At 42.9% G+C, this 25,073-nt stretch overlaps 1 protein-coding gene across 1 annotated transcript in view; it reads right to left on the bottom strand.

The window, feature by feature from the left end:
• The window catches only part of AOPEP (aminopeptidase O (putative)), a 415,716-nt gene that overhangs the window by 12,470 nt on the left and 378,173 nt on the right, over positions 1-25,073 (bottom strand). The window contains exon 14 of the mRNA XM_052644727.1: positions 12,137-12,253. Coding sequence (XP_052500687.1) covers positions 12,137-12,253 — 117 coding nt within the window. The remainder of the gene's footprint in view (positions 1-12,136; positions 12,254-25,073) is intronic.

Genomic DNA, 25,073 nt, shown 5'->3' with positions numbered 1-25,073 from the left:
CTCCAGCTCTTTGAAACTGCTGTTTCCTTACTCAGCAGTTTGTCTTTACCAACAATAAAACACAAGCTTGGTGACAGCTAGGGCCTAAGTGCTTCTGCACCGTCTCCGGGCCCTGTCTCAATGCCTGGCACATAAGTATCTGCTTAATAAATGTTTCTAAATGAACGTACCATTTTAAAAACTCAGACTGCTTTTCAGCTACTTTGAAATTATAAGGCACGGGTTGGAAGCTGTAAAATGCTTTGAAGAATGCCACCCAACCTATTTATGACAGGAAACATTCCTCTTTTTCAGTCCTTTTGATTCTAAAATTTACTGTTGAAGGGGGGGGGAAAAAAATCTGTCTAGGGAACATGATCTGGGCAGCACATTAAACCTCATTTTGAGTTCCATTTTATATCTGTAAACAGAAAGACCAAGGCTCATGGCTTTTGTGAGTTAATAAGTCTAACACTGCAATAAACAAATCTACTTTTTCAATTTGTGTCCTTAAATTAGATTTATCATTACTTTAAAGTGGGTTGACTGCTGCTGAGGGAAGCATGACCAGCAGTCGGGGGGCACGGGGAGACCTTTCCAGAGCGGCTCCGGGACAGACAGCCTTTCCAGCATTCCGTTCCGGCGCATCTGTGATGGTCTGGGACGTCTCTTTCTCATGTGGCACAGTCTGGGGTATGCCTGTCACACTAAGATTCCCAACGCTTCCCTTTCCCTCTCTCTCACCTTGCAGCTCCTTACTTTCAAAGGGCTATGATCTGAACACTGTTTTAACTAAAGGGAATGCAGAGTTGCTCTGTGTGCCGCCACAAAGCCAGGCTGGTACATCTCGCTGCTCTGAGTTAAGACCACAGGCTCTCAGCTCTTTTTCCTAACCTTGCCTGAGTCAGTCCCAAAAGCTCTCAGCTCTATGGTAAGTGGTTACAGCCAGTAATACCAGATTTTACCAAATCTGCTATGGGGATCATCACACTTGACATGCACATGAAGTGTGACAATGAGGGTCAAAGGTCACGACAAATATCAAGTTTTACATGGTCTCTCAGGCAAGTTCCAACCTTTCTTCCTTCTCCTGTGCATATACTGTTTCATTTAATGTCATCAATACTACTCAAGAAAGCTGGCTCTAAAATGTAGAACTCAGGAGCCCATGATGAGTCCACCCTAAAGTATGGTACAGTGAGCCTTCCCTCCCTATCAAAGTCAAAGTGAAAGTCACTCAGTCGTGTCCAATTCTTTCGACCCCATGGACTCTGCAGTCCATGGAATTTTCCAGGCCAGAATACTGGAGTAGGTAGCCTTTCCCTTCTCCAGGGGATCTTCCCAACCCAGGGACTGAACCCAGGTCTCCCGCATTGCAGGCAGATTCTTAACCAGCTGAGCCACAAGGGAAGCCTAAGAATACTGGAGTGGGTAGCCTATCCCTTCTCCAGTGAATCATCCCGACCCAGGAATCAAATCGCGGTCTCCTGCATTGCAGGCAGATTCTTTACTGAGCTATCAGGAAAGCTCAGTGAGCCTTTCCTCACTGAGCTTCCTCCCTATCAAAATGGCATACTAAATGGAAACATTCCAATGTGGAATTTGATAATTAGGAAATTACACATTGCACCTCCTTTCCTCATTAATATCTGACAAATGGCAGATATTTCTCAAAATATTTGCTATTAAAAACAACCCAAGAGTCAAGCTGGGGAAGGCTGGTTCAGGAAATGGTACCTGAGGCAACTACCTGGTGTCTGACAGTGGAGCCCAGGGGCAGGCCTGGCTCTGGGCTGCTCTCCCCACTGCCTGCGGACTTCCTATGCGCTCAGCCTGGGCATCTGCTTCTACCCACTGACGGGCACGATCAGTTGGTCGATGGAACACAATTCCACATGGTTCAAAGCTGCACAGCAACACGCAGACCAAGTAGCTTAAAAAATCATGTTCAGTGACACCCCATAAAACTGATTTATAAAATTTCATACCCTGAGAAACCAAAAATGCCTTCGTACCACATCCATGGAGGTGCTTTCACTTTTTAAAAACAATGTGAATTCAATACAATTGCTTTCTCTCTGTTCTCAGTTATCAGCACAAACATTCACCTGTAAGAGGCATAAACTGCCAGGGAATCCTGCAGGATGAGGCGCCACCTCCCTGCAGGGCAGGCTCAGAGACCACACTCAGGAGGCTCCCACAAGCTTGAGGAAGAGTGCATTCTACCTGCAGCCTGAAGGTTCCACAGCTTGAAAGCAGAGAAATCCAGCTTTCAAATCTTGGTGTACCATGGAACTAGAGAGCAAAGGGACGTGTTTGGGAAAGGCATCAGAGGGAAGGAAAGCAATCTGGGAAGACACTGTGGCAACAGTGAGCCCTCTGGTACAGGGCATTTAAGGCGTGCTACACGGGATGACAACTCCGTTTGTAACTGTGAAAGAAAACGGCAGCGCTCACAGAAAACTGTGCTTTTTGGAGGTGTGGATTTCACTACCGAAACCTAATGCAAAAGGATATAAACTACTGACACAGGTATGAAGAACCTAGGAACACCATTAAAATCCCACACACTGATTTTACTCTTAACACCGCTAAAGACAAAAGGAACAGGAGCTGGGTTTGCGGTGCTATGGAAAGAAGAGCATCAGGGCAATGCTATTTATAACCCAGAAAATGTGTGCATCTCTGCCTCTGAGATCATCTGGACAGACTGGGGGGTGGGTGACATACACAGACAGTAAGAGTGGACAATGCCTCCTAAACCTTCAAATGTCTATACAGCAGGGCCTGTCGCTAACTACAGTGGGAGAAGCGATGGCAATGAATTACACGACCAAGAACTTTTAAAATAATAGTCTGGCTTAACCTATAGCTAAATACCCTCCTTTAAATGTCCTTTTCCTCTTTTATGTATAGATGAATTCTAAATGTTATGACTGATTATAACTGTTTATTTAACAGAGGTCCATCTAATCAAAGCTATGGTTTTTCCAGCGGTCATGTGTGGATGTGAGAGTTGGACTATAAAGAAAGCTCAGTGCTGAAGAACTGTGCTTTTGAACTGTGGTGTTGGAGAAGACTCTTGAGAGTCCCTTGGACTGTAAGGAGATCCAACTAGTCCATTCTAAAGGAAATCAGTCCTGAATATTCATTGGAAGGACTGATGCTGAAGCTCCAATACTTTGGCCACCTGTTGTGAAGAACTGACTCATTTGAAAAGACCCTGATGCTGGGAAAGATTGAAGGCGGGAGGAGAAGGGGACAACAAAGGATGAGACGGTTGGATGGCATCACCGACTCGATGGACATGAGTCTGAGTAAGCTTTGGGAGTTGGTGATGAACAGGGAGGCCTGGCATGTTGCAGTCCACGGGGTCACAAAGAGTCGGACACGACTGAGTGAACTGAACTGACAGAAAAATTAGGCAGATTGTGCCAGGAGTGGCTCGTTTTTTCTTTAAACAACATCTCATTAGCCACAAAGTGCAGTTAACAACTCAAGGTAAATAAAATGCAGGCTCTGGCCTCAGGAATAGGAGAGGAATACTAATCTAAACAAACAAACAAACAAACAAACATCAAAGTTCTCTATCATGTTAGATCAGCTTTCAAAAATCCTTTTATCACTGTATACAGCAACTGAAACCTGATCAGTTACAAGGCTTCCATGGAAAAATCCCAGAGGCACCGAACTGAATAAGAGAGAAAATTCCAAGGAAGAAATATCTAGATATATCTACCTGACTTTGAAGACATGTTCTAAAACATTAAATGTCTCATTAAGCCAAATACAACAACAACAAAAAATACACAAATATAACTAAAGAATTACATAAGAGCTTTGTTTATTCGCACATTATAAAAGGCCCATGGTTTAAAAATCTCGCTATGTCTAAAGTAACTAAGGAAAATCGCCCCAGTCCCTTTTATCACCCATATCTTGCCCAGCTCTCCAAACCCACAAATTACAATGCTGTGTCAAAAGGACAGCTATGCCCCTCACCAGCACTGCTCTAGCATTTTAAAAAAATATTAAGCCACCGTACCTCTAGCTCACGTCTTAAAGTTCAGATCCATCAGCCTTTGACTCTCTGATGTGTCAAAGAGCCGAGGCGCCAGACCCCTTGTCCCTGGGAAGAAACTGTGACGAACAGCCAGACGCTGGCTATGGCAGGTGTCAATCCGCCTTTCCAGAAGCTCATTCCACCTGCCCTCTGTATCTGACCCCAGAAACCACTTGGCTGATTGTACCACACCATTCGGACCCGCCACAACAGTCTCCTTTTTATATGTTCGCTCTGAGAACCTGCCTCCTGGGGCTCTGTTCCATGATGGTTGCCTCCTGACACTGCTGGGCAGTGACCTGGGGAGGCCCCCAGCACAGACTCCAAAAAGGAAGGAGGGAAGGAAGAGGCAGCCACCAAGGGGGCTGGGGCCAGCGCTCTGGCACTACTCCCAGACCCGGGGCCTCGGTGACCTTGCACTGCCCTGTGGTCCTACAGGGGCCGTGGCGCCAGCCCGGTAGGCTGCCCTCACATACCGCCGCGATCATGGGGCTGACGTCAGCAAGGCTGGGCTCTGCTTTTGTACTTAGATTCCGCATCGAGGTGGACCAAAGGGGAAGGAGGCACCAAACTCCGCACACTGCAGTTTAGTAACTATAAACTGCTGAGCACCCTGAAGTGGCAACAGAGCCCACCGAGATCACATCTAATCTTTCCTCTTAACTTCCTGTCAGGAGAAGAAAATAGCAATGTTTTCTTTATTTTGGAGCCAGAATACTATGGAAAAACCACCAGGGGAGAAGGGGAGTGCTGAGCTGCATGGTTGGGAATGGACCCCAAACACTGTGTAGAAGCCGGTCACCGTGACCAGAAGGGATTTTAGCATAAAGGGAATGAGCAGTCACAGCTACTCATCAGGCTTAGATTTTAAACACATGATACCCACCTAACCTTTTTAAAAAAGATATTTTAATTGGAGGCTAATTACTTAACAATATCGTGGTGGGTTTTGCATACATTGAATCAGCCATGGGTGTACATGTGTCCCCCATCCTGAACCTCCATCCCACCTCCCTCACCAACCAATCCCTCAGGGTCATCCCAGTGTACCGGCTTTGAGTGCCCGGTTTCAGGCATCGAACTTGGACTGGGGTTTATTCTCTGCCCTTTTAGTATGCGTCTCCAGAGATCTGTTGATCATGGAATGTTTTCAGTTCACAGAAACTATGCTTTTGGTCCAAATGAAATTCAGAAATGGGCGTCAGAGCTGTCAAGACTTTTGTAGGCCTTCAATCATACCTTCCACCTGTAGACTTCAAAGAAAGGCTGTAGTATTTTAAAATAAACAATGAGTTCTCCTACTGATGAAGTATTAACATCCACGCCCTCCCTGCAAAGGGAGGTGGCCAGTTTACATGGTTTTCAAGGGCTCTTTCCCCAGAGGAAAGGCAGTGGTGGCACAAAGGCCTACAGGGTTGGATGTTTTTCTGTTTGCAATCCACCTTGAAAGTGTCCTTTTCAAGAGCAAAATGTAGACAGACAGATGCTGGGTTGGCTTTTTCTGGGCACTAGCCGTCAAGCAGGTTTGCCCTCCCTCACTAACCTGCTTCTTCACATTTACTTGCTACTACACTAGTTTGCAATTCCTTCTTCGTCTTCCATGTGAGACGTCTCTGCTTTCACCTCCTCCAAGGTTACATTCTTGGGAGCCTTGAGAGAATACAGTTGGCTCAGGGCAGCCCCTAAACGTAGTTAACCAACTTCAAGCTATTCCACTCTGTGTTGTAATCGTTAGGCACTTCGCTGGAAGAGATGGAAAAAACTGCCTTTTGTGGTCAGCTGCTTTAGAGCAATGGTTCTTTAACCAGGATCACTGTATCCCCCAGCTGATATCTGGCAACTCCTGGAGACATTTCTGATTTCCAAAACAGGGGTGGGACAGGAAGGGAAGAGAACTGCCACTGGCATGTCAGGAAAAAGGGCTGGAGACGTGACACATTTTATAATGCACAGGACATCCCCCAGCAGAGGATTATCCACTCCAACGCATCTGTAATGCTAAGGCTGAGAAACTGTGGTTTAGAGTAACCCCCTCCACCAACCCCAGATAGCTCAGCTGGTAAAGAATCCATCTGCAATGCAGGAGATCCTGGTTCGACTCCTGGGTTGGAAAGTTCCCCTGCAGAAGGGATAGGCTACCCACTCCAGTATTCTTAGGCATCCCTGGTGGCTGAGATGGTAAAGAATCTATCTGCAATGTGAGAGACCTGGGTTCGATCCCTGGGTTGGGAAGATCCCCTGGAGGAGGGCATGGCAACCCACTCCTATATTCCTGCCTGGAGAATTCCTGCCTCCTCCATGGACAGAGGAGCCTGGCAGGCTACAATCCATGGGGTTGCAAAGAGTGTCAGACACGACTGAGTGACTAAGCACTCTACCACAGAAAAAGCCAACAAGCCTCCAGGTTAAGGATTCTGTGACCAGATGCTGCTCGGGGGTTAATAGGGGGGTAGATTCTACTTCTTTCTCTTTCTCATCAGTCCTGACAGATTAGAGAGACAATATAAAGGTGGCTTGAGCTAAACAAGGGGCTTCCCTGGTGGCTCAGAGGGTAAAGTGTCTGCCTGCAATGCAGGAGACCTGGGTTAGATCCCTGGGTCAGGAAGATCCCCTGGAGAAGGAAATGACAACCCACTCCAGTATTCTTGCCTGGAGAATCCCATGGACAGAGAAGCCTGGTAGACTACAGTCCATGGGATCGCAAAGAGTCGGACACAATTGAGCAACTTCACTTTTGAGCGAAACAACAAAACCTGACCATTTCACAAGAGGATGTGAATCTTACATGACTTCAAAACCTCTCATGTTGTTAACAATCCCACGAAGAAGGGATTTGTGGCTCCACTGTAATCCTAAGGAGACGGAGGCTCAGGAATCTTGGTCACAAGTCTGCAGGGAGGAGGCAGGAAAGCTGGTGAAGAATCTGAGAAGTCTTGTCTCTCATTTTCTTACCTATGGGCGGCGACTCATTTGTTGCTGTTCAGGCGCTCAGTCCTGTCCGATTCTTTGTGACCCCACAGACTGCAGAACAACAGGCAACCCTGTCCTCCATTATTTCCCAGAGTTTGCTCAAACTCATGTCCACTGAATCAGTGATGCAATCTAACCATCTCATCCCCTGCCGCCCTCTTCTTACGCCTTCCCAGCATCAGAGTCTTTTCCAAAGAGTTGGCTCTTCGCATCAGGAGGCCAAAGTATTGGAGTTAGTGGGTCATAGGATCAATTTGTGCACCACACTGCACGTGTTTAAAGAAAATGAAACAGGAAATAATGGCACACATAAAAGTATTTCTGGGAAGCCCTTTTTTGCCAGTTAGTTGTGGTCAAAAAGGCTGACAGCCAGCAGACTAGTCCAGGTACTGCTGTGCAGATTAGGAAATTGGGGCCCAGGAGGGTGGGCGATTTGCAGGCGGCCTCCAGCCATCTGGGGGCCTTTGACCACATCCAGCTTGTTGCTAAGATGTACCTGGGAAAGCAGCCCCACTGAACACAGGTTAGGGCCAGGGGCAGGTGGAGAAACAGTGCTCATTCCTTCCCACCACAACCTAACCCAGGGGGCCTTTTCCTTTCAAGCAACAGTGCTTCCCCAAATACAACGATGGGAGGACCTCGTGCTGATAATGACCTCTCCCAGAAAATTAATTTTCTGGCTCAGCCTACTAAATGATATATCAAAGCTGAGCATGGTACCATGGGGGAACTTTCTAACACCCCACCACTGCCATACAAGCCAGATCAAACAGTGAGTGGCTGTTTCTAAATTTTCTCACCCGAGGGGTGCCCCAGTTTTGAAGTGCGGAACTGTAGTCTATGGAAATAAAGTTGCTTCAAGGTCAGCTGTGGGGCTCTTGGGGACAAAGGTCACACAGAGCCAAGGTGCATGGAGCTTCACCTTGTTAACATGGAAAGGCTATTTTCACAGCTGAGCAGACCTGCTAAAGCAGGCAGGAAATGATTTTAAAAGGGATCTTAGAAAATACCTTTTGTTTCAAGGATCAGTTGTATATTTTAAAGCCTTTATGGGGCTTCCCTGGTGGCTCAGTGGTAGAGAATCCACCTGCCAATGCAGGAGACTGGATCTGATCCGTGATCTGAGAAGAACCGTAAGCCTGTGCGCCACAAACTATTAAGCCTGTGCTCTAGAGCATGGGAGCTGCAACTGCTGAAGCCTGTGCACCCTGGAGTCCGTGCCCCACAATGAGAAGCCACCGCAGAGAGAAGCCCGCACGCCACAGCTGGAGAGCAGCGCCCGCTCGCTGCAACTAGTGAAACCCCCCGCAGCAACCAAGACCCAGCACAGCCAAAAATAAAATCATTTAAAGCCACAAAAGCTTGATTTTTGTTAAAAAAATAAAAATAAAAACCTTTATGGGTTCTTTGTTTGAACCAATATGCTCAGAAACTATAGACAATGCATTTCTATGAACTAAGTTTCCCTTTCAGTTCATTTTCTGACCTAGTTTAAAGCATCCCAGCATATGGCTAGAGGCTTCTTTGATTGAGGAGGTAAAATATGGTAACTACTCCTGTAGCTAGTACTACTTTCTAGGCTAAGGAATGCAAACATTCCCCCAACAATGCCCCAGTTTTCAGATGGCAGCAACAAGAGTGTCGAGGAAAGGCGGAGAATGGGCCAAGATGACACACGTCACCGTGCCCAGCTTATTACGTGTGCCCTCATACACATTTCCTTTTAAGATGCTGAACACACGTGTCCCTCCCTGCAGGGCAGACCTTTGTACTCACACCACGTGACGCAGCACAAAGAGGACAAGACGCACGTAACGTGGAAACGTGTGCCCGCGACAAGCAAACAGCTGGCAAACAACATCAGCCTGGCTGCCACACCCAGAAATCCTGACCAAGACTGGACATTCTGTGAACACAACCGAAACACAGAAGCAACACAACTAACATAAATACTGAGCTACGCCAGGACAGTCATTAAAATAAACTTCCCAGGGAGACAGCACCAGCCCACCCACACAAAGAAGGTGGGAGGGAAGGGACAAGTGGGCGTGACAGCCGAGAAGATACAGCAACTACTGAACGGAAGGCCTGGTGCACAGGCTTCTCGCACAGTCCAGACGTCTGGTCCAGCAAGAACATGCTGCTCCACCAAGGAGAGAGTTTCACAGCATTGGGAAATCAGGGGATTAAATGAGCTATGGCAAGAGCACGCTCACCTTCTCAAAAAGTGACCTCACATCTATGCTTTTAGGAGAAATGCTAGTCCGAGGAGTGGTGGGAGAGGGGATGCGCTTTACCTACCTCCTGGAAAAGTGAGGAAAACCCCTGCTGTCATGAGCACTCCCTGCTTCTATGCCAGACACCCCCCAACCCCACCCCGGCCGTCCTGGGCTGAAGTCTTCTGCACAGACACCTAACTCAGCATCATGGTCCCAGGGCCTGTGGCAGCACCCTGAACAAGAGTGTCAGCTCCATAACTCACACGGTTCCTTGCCAGGAAGTTACCTTTGGAGCCATTTCCCATAAGGATGCTCGACACACAACCTGCCACAATCCAGCATCTGAGCTGCATTTTGAATGACCACTATGTATTACATATTTGAAAGTCCTGATAATAACTGAAAGGGAACTATATGTTTGGTCAAGGAGAAGCACCAAGAATAAAGTCAGAATCCTCATTTTCCAGCAAATAATTCTTTCTCCCATGAAATGTCCTGTCACTTAAAATAAAGGCAGATGGTTAGTCAACAAAATTCCTGCTAATCAGTGTCACAGTAAATCACACTTAAACTAATGAAGTTTCTAGAAAACACCCTGGTTGGCCAATATCCTATTGCTTTCCTTGTTCTGAGTGACATTTCAAGGAAACCTCACCGTGAGACACGCTGTCAGTGTAACTGACTAGATGCCAGGGCCTCAGAGGGCCTGGGAAGGGGGCAAGGCAGTGGTATGTTAGGCCTCAGGGCCCTAAGGCCCTAATCCGGGCCCTATCCACCCCTGACCTCAATCCTACTGGCCCCAGGGCAGGGGTCAACAAACTCAGGATTGGGCAGGCCAAACCAGCCCACATCTAAGAGTGCTGTGGATGTTTTAGAATAGCTTTAAAAAGGAACACCTAACAAAAAGAATTATCTTGAGATGAGGTAATTAATTATATGAAATTCAAGTTTCAGGGTCCATAAACAACTTTACTGAAACACAGGCACTTCTGTTTGCTGACATACTAAGGCAGCTGTTAACAGCACGGCCTGAAATATTAAAATCTGCTCCTTTACAGGAAGTTTGCTGAGCCCTCTCCTGGCACATGTCATGCTGCCAGCTCTGAATGGAAATCACTCCTGGACCCCCTGGCTCTGTACGGCCAACTCCTTCTTGCCCTTAGGTCCTGGCTTGAATGTCACCTTTTCTTGTGGCCTTTCCTGAAGTCTGTCTAGAGACACTGAGCTCACTTTCACTTGTAACCTCCTTTGAAGCTCTTATATGAAACTATCCTGTTCATTTACTCGTGAGCTGTTTTTCCAAAGAATCCCAGCCTGCTGAGGATGAACCCTTGCCACTGCTATATCCCTAGTGCCTGGCAGAGCGAGGATCTGTGAAATGCATGGACCAGGCCAGTTACTTAAATCAACCAAAGCCTCCCCCAGACCCCAGTCTCTCAACACCAAAGAGCCAAGCCTGAAGAGACTGCTCTGGCTTTGGACATCACAGTGCAGTCTGAGACCCAAAACAAGCAGCCAAAATAAACCTGGTTCTGTTTCTCAAAGGTTTGAGAAGTCACCTATAGCAACAAAGTTGATCTGTAAGTTAAAGACATAATGTGCTTTATGTTTATGCCAACAGGAATGGGGGAAAACAGGACCTCCCACTTCCCAGCTTCTGGTGAGGAGTGACAGGTGCCCGGCACCTGCTTTGATCCTCCCGCCTTCGTCTGCCCACTGCCCGTCACTGGGGCCTGGCATTTCAGCGGTATTCAGTCCTGATTAAAGCATAACCTCATGCCTATAAATAGAAACCTCTTTTAAACACTAATTAAAAATAACAGGCTGGCATTTGGAATCTCCTATAAACAAAAATATAAGAGCTGAAATAAACAGCAACAGTTGCGTGTTTGATCTGTGCTGAGATGGGTAAAAAGCTACATATGTTTCCTCTGGAGTTTTTCAATTAACTCCTGAATTTATGTGAGGGTTTTAAAATGTATAACAAATGCCGATCTTACCTTTTAATCTAATAATGAGCAGGCTTTTCTTGACTTACTCCATAATTGTGAAAATAATTTTAATAATACTGTATTTAACCCAACATGTCCAAAATATCATTCTGACACTGTAATCGATAAGGAGAAATTACTGAGACATTCTGCTTCTCTTTATACTATGACTCCAGAACCCACATATTTCAGCACAACAGCCACAGGCCAAGTGCCCAACAGCTACATGGGCTAATGGCCACCATACTGGACTGTACAGCTTTCAAATGTTCATTTATTCTCAAACGAACGGAAATCTAATATGTTTGCTTTTTAAGAGTTTTATATAAGAGAATTTTTCTGTGTGTGTGTTTTTTTACTTAAGATGACTAAATACATTATTTATTATTTTATGTATTAAAAAAAAAACCCTGGAACTCAGGATTCACATTGCATTCTTCATAATAAGCTAAAAGATATTAAGGACCACATCATATTGCTTTCCCACAAGCATCCAATTTTGCTTTTCAAACCACGGCTGTTAAGATTTAGTTTTCATTTCCTTTACACATGGCTCCCTTCCTGTTCTAACTGAATGCAACCAAGAAGCTCTGGCGCGTCTGAGCCAAGTTTCCTTAATATGCAACAGGACGGCGCCACCGTCATGCACACGACGATGCACCCAAGTTCATAATTCAGAAACCTTCCGTTCATCCGCTCATTCCTTTAGGAGACTTACGTCTGTCTTAACAATTTAAGAGGAAAGGGGGGAAAACTCAGGACTTAAAAATGCCGTGTAATGACCAGGGTCAGAGGCCCCTACTGGAGCACACACAACCAGGGAAGCAGTTTCAACAGTTTGGGACCCAATGGGGCCATCAACCTTCACCAGCAGTGAGAGCCCACAGTTTAAACCCTGAGGGTGTTCTTCTTACCTCAGCATCCTGCTCCGAGAGGTGGTACGTCCTCTTAAGGCTTTGCAGAGTTCGTGGAGTCACAGTCTTCTGCTCCAAGAGATGCTCCAGAAGCAAGACCAGTTGGTCTGGAAGAAGCTGAGGACAAAACCACACAGCCTGTGAAGATGCCATTCAGCTTACAAGATATTAAGCCCAAATGTTCAGACCAAAGCCAGCCAAACCAGGGTTACCTGGGCACTTGCAGTGGCTGCCTGAAACATGGCAAGACTGGAGACCTGACTCTGGTAAAACCTCAAGGTTTACACTGCTTCTCCAAAGACACTGCATTCTGGCGCCTGATGAAGTCTTACCTTCCTTGGGTTTTTCATGAAAGTTCTATATTTAAGGGCAGATCAAAACTGCGTTTATTTTTTTTTAGCTTGTACACCATGAATTTTTTTTTTTAGATGTACAATGTGATGACAATGTACATATACACCGTGAATGATAAAAACGATGCTTATCTTAAAACATTGCCATGGCTGTATTAGATCTTTTTCTTTATAGGATGCAGATGCCAAAAAGTGTCATTTAGCCTAGACAAATAATCAAGAAACCATCTGATTTTAGGTAAACACATGAAAGTTTAACAGAACTAAGAAGCAACTTTCTTATTTCCTTCTTTAAAACATAAATCTTGCAAACGTGCACCAAGAAATAGAGCATGCAATAAAACTAGAGCCATGTCTCCGAACCGATGATAAAACCTGTGCGTTTACTATGCCATCAGAGAGAAGGCTGTTACGTGTGATCACATACATGCATGCACTCACCCACCCCAACTACAAGGTCACTCACATTCCTGAGTGTCATACAGGCTAAGTAAAAATGGCATTACCATTTAAAGGCAAAAAGAGGAAGATGTTTTTATATATTAATAGCTCAAAAATAACACAAACTAATCTGTGAAGAAACAATACTTGTGAAATCCAAGAACTTAACGTATCTGTTTTATTCACTCTACCAGTTCCTAGACCAGCCTCTAGCACAGAACAGAACTCAAACTATTGACAAAAGAAAAAAAGAACTCAATTTAAGATGCATCTGGTAGGAACCAAAAAATATTTATTCTAAAATGAAGGTTTTAAAAGAATTACTATGAATTCCACTATTCTCGACATTTAACTTTTCTCCATTCCTACCTAGGCGCAGATAATCCTTGTCAACTAACCCAAATTTACAGTTCTAAAAGTCAATACTATAGCAATAGAATCTTCGCAAGAACACCTGGATTTTAATCTCTACTTTGTTCTCTAAAAGAAATTTTTAAAATTACTGGTTTCTCCCCCATCCTCTCTTTACCTTTCAGCCCCCAAGTGTGCACTCCGCCTCTGCCTCCTGCCTCCACTCACATACACACCTTCCCAAACCGTGCTGGTAGGAAATCCCAGTAGAGACCGCATACATGACATTTACCACGGAATTCCACAAAGACAGCACTTCCCATTATTTTCTCACCTCACTTTTCTAAGGTCTAATAAAACCCCCACTTCCCTCTAGACAGATGGACACAAAGGAACAACACTTGATTCTTGGCTATTTTCATTTCATGACATCACTCCATCCGCTAAAGAGTCAAGGGTGGATCCTCTCTCAGGCTGACAGAAGAAAGGTGCTTCAGCAAAAACATGGTTACAACTCAGCACTGATCCTGTGAGGTTATACAGGAGAACACTTAATTTCCTTCCATTAAAACTATTGTGTTTGTAAGATGCTTTAAAGATATCGTTTACAACATAATGACCAAGACCAAAAAGCCAGTTTTCATTTTCTACAGTTTCAGACACAGGAGGCTACTTTTAATATCTTGTTATTAAATCTGTTTTATAAAACAGACCAAGTCCAGAACCACAGCTGCTGTGGAGCATCCATACCATACCCTTGTACACCATTCACACGATGAGCACTTGGCCAGTGGGCCCTCGTGGCCCTGGGCAGAGGGAGGCATCTCACCCAGCCTCTGGCACTCCTGACCAGGAAGCAGAGCTGAGACTCCATGCGCGCCCCGGCACCCCAGGTTCCCTCATGCTCTTTCCCATCCATTTCCCTGCAGTCTCCCTCTCTGGATCTTCCTTCCCTACGTTCCAAGAGGGGCCTTCCTCTGGTGGAGGCTAAACCTTCAGCCCCAGCCCTGACTGTAACCCTCATTCCCCGCTAAGGCCACTCCCTGACTGCCCTCCTGCACTTGAACCCTTCTCACCGAGTCTATTCTTTCTCCTCAAAATGGTCAGTCCCCACCCCATGGCTACATCCCTTTCCAAAACGTGCTCCACGTGCCTCCACCCCCAACTCCCCCCCCCCCACCCACCCCACTAACTGCAGTGGCCTGGCTGGTGCCTGTCCAGCAGCAGCCCACCTGCCTGTACAGGCACAGGGTTGGGGGCGTCCCCAGATCGGGTCAGAACGGCTGGCCAGTCCTGCAGCCCCATGAGCACTCTCAAAATTGATCAGCAGTGCTTCCACAGGCAGCCAATTCAGGGTAGCCACAGCTACGCAAGAAGACAGCTTCTAGGGAAAGGCCCAGCCTGACACAGCACAGAACACCCATCACCTGGGGGTGGGGGGCCTCAGTCACTAACTAAACACAGCAGGAACAAGCCCAGCCAATTTGTGGAATTACAGAGAAGGAAGGAGTAGAAAGAAAAGCATCTCCCTATTATATGCCTGAGCTTACAAAGAGGCCTATTGTCAGTTGAGGATTTGGTTTAGACTAGAGAGACCCAGGGAGGAAAAAAAACCCTGGCTAAGATGACCAGTTTGGTCTTCAACTTACCCTAACTGGATTTAACCAATCAACTCCACTTCAAAGTCAGAGTTACTAATATGTGATCCTATCAAAATATCTGGATTCACACTTTTACCTCTCTTGCAGTTTCCTTATAAACAAAAAGTTCATACATACCTGCACAGAGAAACAGAATCAAGAGGATCTCTGCAAGTTTCTGTCCTCTCCTAATTTTACACCATGGAAAAATACTTAAGACTAAGCCCCCTGACTTAAGATGGGCAGCCAAGAGGGAAGGGAGGGGAGTCAAGCCTTGGCGGTTATTTGTTAAGTTTAATTTACTTTAATTGGAGAAAGGTTAAGAGCAGGCATGCACACACCCCACCAGCTCTCCCTCCTCCTTCACTAAGGCATCCCATGACTGATGCAAGAACCGGCTTGTTCAGAGGCAAGCAGAGGCACCAAGGACCAACACAGAGAACGAGAACATTCCTCCATAATGTGCAGCATTCTTCAGAATGGACTTGTGCAAATGACTTTCAGTAAACAACTTGTAGCCATCTGGCTTTCAACTCTAACTCTTCTAATGGGGGGGGGGTGGTGTATTTCAAATCAGTGATCAAATGCTATTTCAGTACACAGAAAACAAAACTAATTCAGTATCCTTCACTCACAAATGAGTGAGTAAACATTACATAATTTTCACATAAGATTAAAGATTGAAAAGAGGATATTAAACCAAAAATGTGGTAAGTCGCTCACTTTAATATAGCACATTTCTCTTTGTAAAATAAACATTTACTCCCTATAAAACCACCCTATAATGAAAAAGAAGCACTAAGTAATAAACTAAAATGTTTGCAAAGCAACTGAGAGATATTATACATGAGCAATCGAGCGCAGACACAGTGCTGGGTGCCACCCGCCCTGGCAGCTGGCACAGCAGCACTGGGAAATGCTGTGGGTCACTCCACTCCCACCCACGTAGAAATCAAATTAAATTTCACATGACTTCTAGGCCAACTGTGTTTAATACAGCACTACGGAGCGGGGTGGAGACAGACACGGCTTTAGTCACACCACGGAGTGATTAAGAAAAATAAAGCGCTTGCTCAGTGCATTATCTCCTGAGAAAGCAGCCCCTTCTAACATGATAGAAAGAACCTGCCTTTATTTCCGAGGGTCTAGTAGCACTCACACCCACAGTTCAACAGTGATAGGAATAGAAAGTTCTTTCCTTTGCACAAACAAGGAACTCATGACGGGGTTATTATTTTTTCCATATGGAAACCAGCTTGGTATTTTTAAAATGCATCTGCCTCAGAAACTCAGACAAAGTAGGTATGGGGTGCCAAAGTCATGTGGGTACTTGAAATAGAGAACTTTACAACACTGGCAGACTTAACTCGAACACAGAAAACAAAACACCAAAGAAGGTCAAGTCAATACAATGAGATTTGTTAAGAATTTTAGAAGTCTGTATTCTTGCTCTAAACATGGAGGATTCCATGACTGCTAATTACCCAGAAATGCACAAAGAGAGAAGAAAAGTCTACCTTGTAATTTTTTCCCAGTCAACCTAAGGGTTGAGGCAAGCCGCGCAAGTCTGAACAGTTCTAAAGGGTTTCTACGCAGGCTCTTGGAAAGAAAATATGGATTTTCCAAAGCCACCCTCCAAGTCTACAAGGAGCACAAAGAAAACAAACCCTGACTCTTTCCGAAGCCTCGCAGCTTCTTACTGCTGTCACGGGAGCATCACTCACTCCTGGCTCCCTGAAGACCACCCACACGACCAAGGCCCCTCCACCACTTCTTCCATAAGTAGGACTCTGAAAGGGCCAGCTAGCCTCGATCAGATAATGCTCCCAAATGCATCTCACTACTGACCTTCCACAGGCGGGACCAACACAAGGAACCCGGGGCACGGAAATGTCCATGTCAACGGCTGCACCCCTCCAAAAGCAAAGGCGGGCACCTCCCCTCGCAGCGCAGCTGGTGAGCTGCAGCCGCACACGAAAGAAGTCTCAGAGAGGCTTCCAGACGGGGAGTGAGCCTGGGACTAATGCAGCCTCCGAATGACAGTGGCATGAGTTCTATTATTACCCCATTATCACTCTGGGATCTGTGCCTAAATGAAGCATGCTTCCTCCCTGATGCCATTTCCTTTTATCCTGGCTGGAGACTAAAAGCGGATCAATGGGGGCAATACGTATGATGTCACTTCACTTTACAGCAACAGCCTCCCTCTCTTTCAGTTTGTCTGAAATACACAGAAAGATCAATTCTTCCCAAAAATGGTTAAAAAATGCTTAGGGAGCATTCTTCTTCCAGAAAAGCATTCTCTGCTATATTTGTCTATGTTACTACGGCAGGAACTGTTTACACTGAACAAAAACAGAAGAAATGGGGGAGGGAGGAAAATTTCAAATTCTCCGGTACGCTGGCTCAAATTCAACACAAGCAGGGTCCAAACCAGAATCAGGGCGGCTGACCTTTCAAAGTCACACGTTTTCTGGCATAGAGGCACAAAAGAGACAGCAGTTGTCCTTTGCCCCTTGGATTAAAAAGGTAATCCCACAGATGTAAAAGGTCTTTTAAGTAAGATGTCCCCCGAAGTCTTACAAACTTCTTTTTACTCTTCTCAGAAAACATACCCGCATACTACGCACTCTCAGGTGCCCCCAAGGTCCACAGGTGTGACAGCAAATTGTTCTCATTCATATACTCTTCCTGTTAAGAGCAGCAAAGAACTCTGACTAAAGGACACAAGACAGAACTTAAATAAATCAAGTTATCTTTCAGATGCCGTTTCAAACTAAAATGAAATATGTAAAACTCTCTAAACTGCATAAATTTTCATACAATGATTTTTGAAAATGGTGTACAATGAAGATAAAATCTACGAGGTTCCTCAAAACAAGAGTTCTTCCTCACAATCCAAAAAGAAACACAAAATCCAGAGTATCAGAACTCTGTTGAAGCTGACTCTGTCTGCTCCAAACACTGGCCAGGGCTGTGGCCCTCACATCACTGATCTTTCATCTGTCATTTTCTTAATGATAAACATTTTTAAGCGAGAAAAATGAACTATTTAATAAAATATACATAGGCAAGTGTCTGGCCAAGATCTGTTGTCAATGAGAATATCATGATAAAATGAAAACATTTAGTCTAAAATTACAACTTGTATAGCAGAAAAACCCAGTTGATCTAAACTGCTCCTGAAAACAAAACTTTCGAAAGAAAAACCATCCTCTCCATGTTGAAGAAAAAGAATACATTTTACAGAACTGCCAAATTTAAGAGTAGAAGTCTCTGGTTCATATTATTTTGGGGACAGAAATTTGATTTGCCAACCAATGAAAGTCACCAAATAAAATAATTAAAAATGAAAATTATTTTCTTCAAAATAAAGGAATCAATGAAGAGACATATTTATCCAACATAATCAGTATTTCTGATTATCAAACATCTTTATATACAGTATGTCTACAAATTTTAGGAAAACTCAAGCATATTTATATAACCCATTTCACACACACAAAAAGTATATACTGTATTTTGGGAAAAACAAGTCTAACAGCTGCAGCTGAAAAAGATTACCACGCTTTTGAGCCATGGTTTTGTTTTGGTGCTTCCAAAAGTGACACCACAGTGATCTAAATACACACCATTATTAGCAAAGATTATCTGAAATAATTCATTGGCATAAATCATTCTCAAATCTCACTCATGTCAGATTACAAAGGTCAAATTTTCATGCGCTAACACTTTCCTAACTTTTGTAAAAATATTATTAGCCAAACTGTATGCAATTTGATACAAAGCATATTATTTAAACTACATAAAATGCAATCCTCTTGTCAGTTCTTATAATCATGTACACTAATGGTTTATGTCATAACAGTTTGGAAAATAAATCTTTGTAAACACTCAAACTGAAAATTCCAAAATATTTACAAGAGATGCTTGGTATCTTTGTGTCTGCTTTCCCTATTCAGAAACTTGCCAGACCAATAACCAAAGGGGCCAAAGGGATACCATTCCTGATCTGAATTTTATGCTTCTTAAGAAAACTATTGGTCATGAAGAAGAAACTATAAATTCCTAAAGGATTCAGTCCATTCATCCTGTCAGGACAACACTCCTGCTCCATGTAGGGCTTAAGCGTTCTAAAGAATTTGGAACACTCGAAACACTCAGATACTTCTAACTTCTGGAATTCACAGGTTTTTAGTTTGTTTTTTCAATAGAAATCTGCTTCCTTTCTTTAGAATTAATGCTCTTATCTAAGTTAATACTGTATTTAATAATTCATCTTTCAAAAGAGTATACATTTATCTTAAGTAAGAGTATAGGTTTTATGAATCTGAATTCCTAAGTTATAAAGTGATATTTTCTAATTCAAAATTGTTTGCATACCAACTAATTTATGACTTTCAAAAGCCCACCATATGAAAAGACCTTTATTGTGAGAATTGACAGTCAAAATCTGTGTGTCAAAATCATGGCTATGGTATATAACCATCACACAACAGAATATTAAGCAGCTACTAAAAAGAATGAGATGTAACTGTTTCTGTAGAATCCTAAAATGGAAAGAAATGTTATTAAGTGGTTGATAAGTTAGGAAGAGAACGTAGATTATGGCCGACTTCTGTGAATAACCTTCTAAAGATACACAAAAAGAAATAAACTCTTGACATCAACTTCTTCCCTAGTATCCTACATGAGCTGCCTGGTCTTTTTTTTTCTGCCTCTAGATCAAGCTGAACTATTTTTCTTAAATCATGTTAAAAATTTCCTAGTAATTTACCTAAAAGAGAGAAGATCCACTTTATAAAGAAATTTAATACTGCAATCTCAGCACTGAAATGCATAAATGATTAAAGCATATGCTCTAGCAAAGTACTGAGCTAGAGACCTGGAAACCAAGGTCTTCTGCAAAGCAGTTAGTTAAAAGTAGATCCCCTAGCAGGAGTGTGCACCAAGAAATCTATCACAGTCTCTTAGATTCTTAGTCATAACAACAATATCTGAAAGCAACATAGATCTCGAAAGTGTTGATGTCAATATTCTCTAAGCAGAGATGAATAATACCATTAAATCTAAGATGTAAGTTGTGTGCAAGCAATGCTCAAACATTCAAAGAATTATAGAGCACTTCCCTTGCTGCAATCTATTCAAACTCAGTCCTCAACACAAGGGTTTATAAGGCATAAAGAATAAAAAGGGAAAAAACAAGGAAATATAAAAAGAATTTAAAATTTTCCAAATGCTTTGAAAATACACATAAAGCACGGCATTGGTCACATGCTCAGATTTTTATGTCGTCATTTATACTACAAATGAACCATCAAATATTTCCAGAGTTTTTTCCCCAAGGGAAAATCAGTAACTGTAATTTCACTCAGACCCAGAATGTCTTCCTTTCTTTAACTTCTGCTATTACTCCCAATATGTCAAAATCAGATAATCTGTGAGGGACAGATAATCTGTTACAAATTTAGTACTTCTAGAAAATAACTGCATCAACATTAGATTCTTTTAACATTCAGTTGAGTTTATTCTGTATAGCCCTACGTTCCTGGTAAAAAGTGATCTACAATGTACACAAAATTAAGGTGTTCATATGCACAAACAGAGGCTTTCCCAGGTGGCTCAGTGGTGAAAAAAAAAAAAATCCATCCTTCTGCCAATGCAGGAGACCTAGGTTTGATTCCCAAGTCAGGAAGATCCCCTGGAGAAGTAAACGGCAACCCACTTCAGTATTCTTGCTTGGGAAATCGCATGACAGAGGAGCCTGGCGGGTGACAGTCCATGAAGTTGCAAAGAGTTGGACATGACTTAAGAGACTAAACAATATTCCTAAGGATTAGGGATAGTGAGTCTGAAAACAGTGGTTTCCTCCATTACTTACAGGTGATTAGCAAGTGGGACGGGAAAAACAAACAGGATTTACTGAAATTAAGTTCTTTAAAATTTTATGGATAAAAATAGGATCCTTCTCTTTTTAGTTTATACAAGTAAAGCTGAGTTCTAACAAAACCATATTTTAACCTCTATAAAAAGAATGTACCTTTTTAAGGCAACTCCTTAAGGGGTGGAACCCTATCTTGCTCATATCATGTGTCACCTACTTCATGCCAGATACTCTTATCAAATTTAAATAAAGGACTTAATGTCCAACGTGGAAAGATGGAGTAATACAAAAAAATGACTCCAAGAACAGCTGTCAAGCAACAGTTCAGTGATTTAGGTTAAAACTCTACTGAAAGAAAATTTACATAGCTACAGATGAAAATTCAAGCCACAAGTGATGCTCAGTTCTAAGCCAAAACAAGTCCCCAAAATACACAACTTAAATATATCAAAAATTTTTTAAAGTTTTGGAAACTTGTATTAATGATAGGTTTTTACTTTAAAAGTTAATGGTAAAATAACCGAAATGCCTCCTCAACTGTAGTTGGAAGCAATCAACCAAATGATGGTTCTGCAGTGTTTTTAAACAACTAATGAATAAGCTAGACTGCACTGCATACAACCCATCTCGCACGAAGCGCAAGGATCCAACAGCAGCATCTCTCACAAAGACCTGTCCTTTCGCTTTCCAGTCTCGTTAAAACTTGTTATTACAGATTATGTTTTAAAAAATTATCAAAGTTAACATCTATAAAAAAGTAAGCCACAAAAACACTAACAAGAGTTGCAAGGTGAGGAAAGACCAGAAAAAGAGGGAGAAATCAACTCATACTCTGGCGCTCGGCTTAAGACGAACGACTGAAGAACAGACACACACATACACTCAAATTTTTAAGCAGATAACATAAATTCACAAACAAATTTCACTCTTGGGTATTTATTCTGGTGGAAAATACTAACATTCTATTACTCCTAGTTCCTGTCCTTTCTTCTTCATAGGTGCATAGTCAAAACAACATGAGTTATCACTTTCATTAAGATTTTAATTTCTAATATTCTTCTTATACTTTCTACCAAACTCAAACTAAACATAAACATTAGTCGCACGTTGACAATTTGTTGTGGCTTCTGCCATAAAGTCGACAAAGAAACTTATTCTTAACGATATGTACAACCAACCACAACTAAAGAGAAATGGGGGTATGAGGTGGAAGAGGGTGAAGAGTCCAAATACAAAAATTACTGCTGTCAAAATAAAGGAATCAAGTTGTTTTTACTTAATAAAAATGTGGTGAGAGTATTGTACAATTTACTATCCAATGTCTCAGTTTTCTCTCACAGAATGATTTATCGTATATAAAGCCCAGGAGTCAGATTTCACTCCAATTCCATACACTTTCGGATTCTAGTCCAGACATTTTATATCCTGGATTAACTTTGAAAAGTTTTATTGAGGAACAGAGCAAAGAATTAACTTCTTAAGGGTCACTTAGACACAGAAATTCACATTATTGAAAAAAAACAATGGACTTAAAGAGCTTCAGGAAAAAGGCAGAGAAGTTTCACACACTTTCAAGAAATGCTTCCTTCATTTTTAACGCTTCCTTCTCTCCCTTCCACCTCAACCTCAATGCATGTGAAGGGAATAAAAGCTCTTAATGGGTCAGCATTCTGTGTGAGAGAGAAACAGCTGTTGTATGGGCACATCATGTGAGACGGTGAAACAAACAGGTGAATGGGAACCAGAACCATAAACTGAACACACGTGAGTGATGCCAGCTTTGTTTACCCAAAGTTGCACGCTATGTACAAACGACTGAATAATTCATAAATTAATGTACTTCCTATCATGATGGGAACCATTCCCAACAAGCAGACGGAAACAGTATTATAAAAATGTTCTTACTGTTATCAGAATTCAGACATTATATACAGACACACATATAGATTTATATATTATATATATAAAAGATTATTCAGATAATCTTACGTCTACTGTGAGCTCCAACTTGGACTCATGGTCCAGACCAGCCTGAAGCTGGTTACAGGAGCAGGAACTCTGAAATTCGGCCTTGTTTGCTGCCACAGAAAAATGCTCTCACATGAACTCAAATACATCAAAGGCAATCAAGAGAAGTAAGTCTTCAAAGATGCAGAACAGACACATACTTATTAACCACAAACCTAAAATCCTAGCAGGTCTGAGACCTACCAACACCTTTTCATATTTTCTGGTTGCCATGAAGATGAGTAAACATAATGTACGTGTACTAGTAGCAAGTAAACTAACAAAATCTCAAGCATTGCAAGTCATTCTTCTGAGACTCCTGAAGCAACTTCATACAAATTGTACCCAAGTTTTGGCATTCTTTTTTTATCTGACTTTATGTATGTATAACGTGCTCATATAAGAAAAATTTAGTAGTATTTTATAAGCATAACACATTTGAATAGCACAGAACTTTTGGAAATTACAAGAAATGTTATGACATTTCTAAGTTTTTGAGTTGTTTATTCCATTTTAATGAAAAACAGTTAAGTCTACAAAAAAGACAAACCTTCCCTCTTCTGAGTATCCAAGCTCATCTGCTTTATAAATTTAGGAATTTATGTTAAAAAAAAAGAGAGGAAATGAAACTATTTTCTTTGTGTAGTTTTTAAAAGGTTTTTTCTTATACAGTTAAAACTAAAAGGAGAAACTTAAAAAAATATTTTACTCTCTACATTTTAACAGAATTTCTGCAACTGTGCTTTTCTGGAAGTTACAACATACCAATTATAATCTACACATTGTATTCCAGAGTGAAGCTGACTTACTCCTAACAAATCAACTTGAAAAACCAGTGATCACAGACCTCCACCAAAACAAAAGGTGAACACACATTTTTAAATTTACTAAATGAAACTTCATAGACGGAAAACCATCTTCCTGCTGATTTCACAATGTAGGATCTCATCTCAGAACTTTACAAGCAGTAGTTACCTTTGAGACAAAACATGAACAGGCTGCTGCTCCCTCTAAGACAATCCTAACAAAGTTTTCTAAAGAGTCAAAGTTTAAAACTTGAGCTACCTTTCCAACTAAGAATGTTTTCTAGGAATTGAGAGTAAAGACCCGAACCCTTACTATGTTGGCACACATCCCTTAACAAACAGCAAAGAGGACAGAGCTCTAGAGACTAAAGTTGACCTGCACAACACTTCTAAAGAAGGTTCCAGTCTGAGCAGTGATTTGTTACACTTTTCCTTTAAGTAAGCAGCACTTCAGAATGTATTTGTTTAACCGATCTGTTTTCCTTGCAGGTTTCGTAAATAAAATACACAGAAAAAATTACAATACCAACGCCCATGTCCTTGAATGCACTCAAAGTTCAAAATGTTTACAAGCACAACGGTGTGAAAACAAAGGCAAGAGCCCGTCAGAAGCACCAGATAGTATTTTTGAAGGCAACTAGAACTCCCATTCACATCAAATGATACCACCGTGGTAGTGGGAATGCAACCTCCACAGAATGGGCTGTTAGCTGTGAGCAAATAGGGACAGATTTATGAAGCAGAACGATCACGAGTGAACCAAACTTGGCTTTCTTTCTTGCTGAAACTCATTTGGTGGAAAGACTGAGGTTAAGAGGAGGAAAATGAGAAGGGATTTGGAAGACGGGGAAGAAACCACCTTAATTCTCCTAACGAACACCAGCTGACGGCCCCGGGCCCGACCTGGAAGGAGGAAAACTTCTTACTTACTGAGGCTCCCGTCGGGGCGCAGGCCGGAGCCCAGAGTCCGCCCGGATCCGTCTCGGGCGTCGGCTGATATCGGCAGCGGCCGGCGCGCGCCGCCTCCTCCTCCCGGGCCAATCCCCGGAGAGGCCGCCGCCGCGCCCGCCCCGCCCCGCGGGCCAGCCGAGCCGGGTTCCCACCGTGCGGCGCCCCTTCCCAGCCACACCCCTGGCCCCCACCCCGCCCCGCCAGTCAGCTCCCACCCAGTAATTACTCTAATTAGAAGTTTTAGTCTCAGCAGTTAAACAATATAAGAACCAGTCCCAACACAGCCTGCAATTCAAATGGCTTTGAGAACAAAGACAATCATAGCTGTGGCAATTTTTCTTCTAATTTATAGAATGTGAAGACTTTCTCTCATTGCTCACTGTACTTTAAAAAAAAAAAAAGCTTAGCCTCTAGTGTACATGCCACTTTACAAGGATATTAGCGTGTCTATGGAAAAACACCAGACCATGCCCTCCTGTTACAACAAAGACAAAAATAAAAAGA

The sequence above is a fragment of the Budorcas taxicolor genome, chromosome 8, assembly GCF_023091745.1.
Source record: "Budorcas taxicolor isolate Tak-1 chromosome 8, Takin1.1, whole genome shotgun sequence".
NCBI lineage: Eukaryota > Metazoa > Chordata > Mammalia > Artiodactyla > Bovidae > Budorcas > Budorcas taxicolor.
The sequence above is the reverse complement of the archived record's forward strand: the minus strand, read 5'-3'. Positions and strand labels throughout refer to the sequence as shown.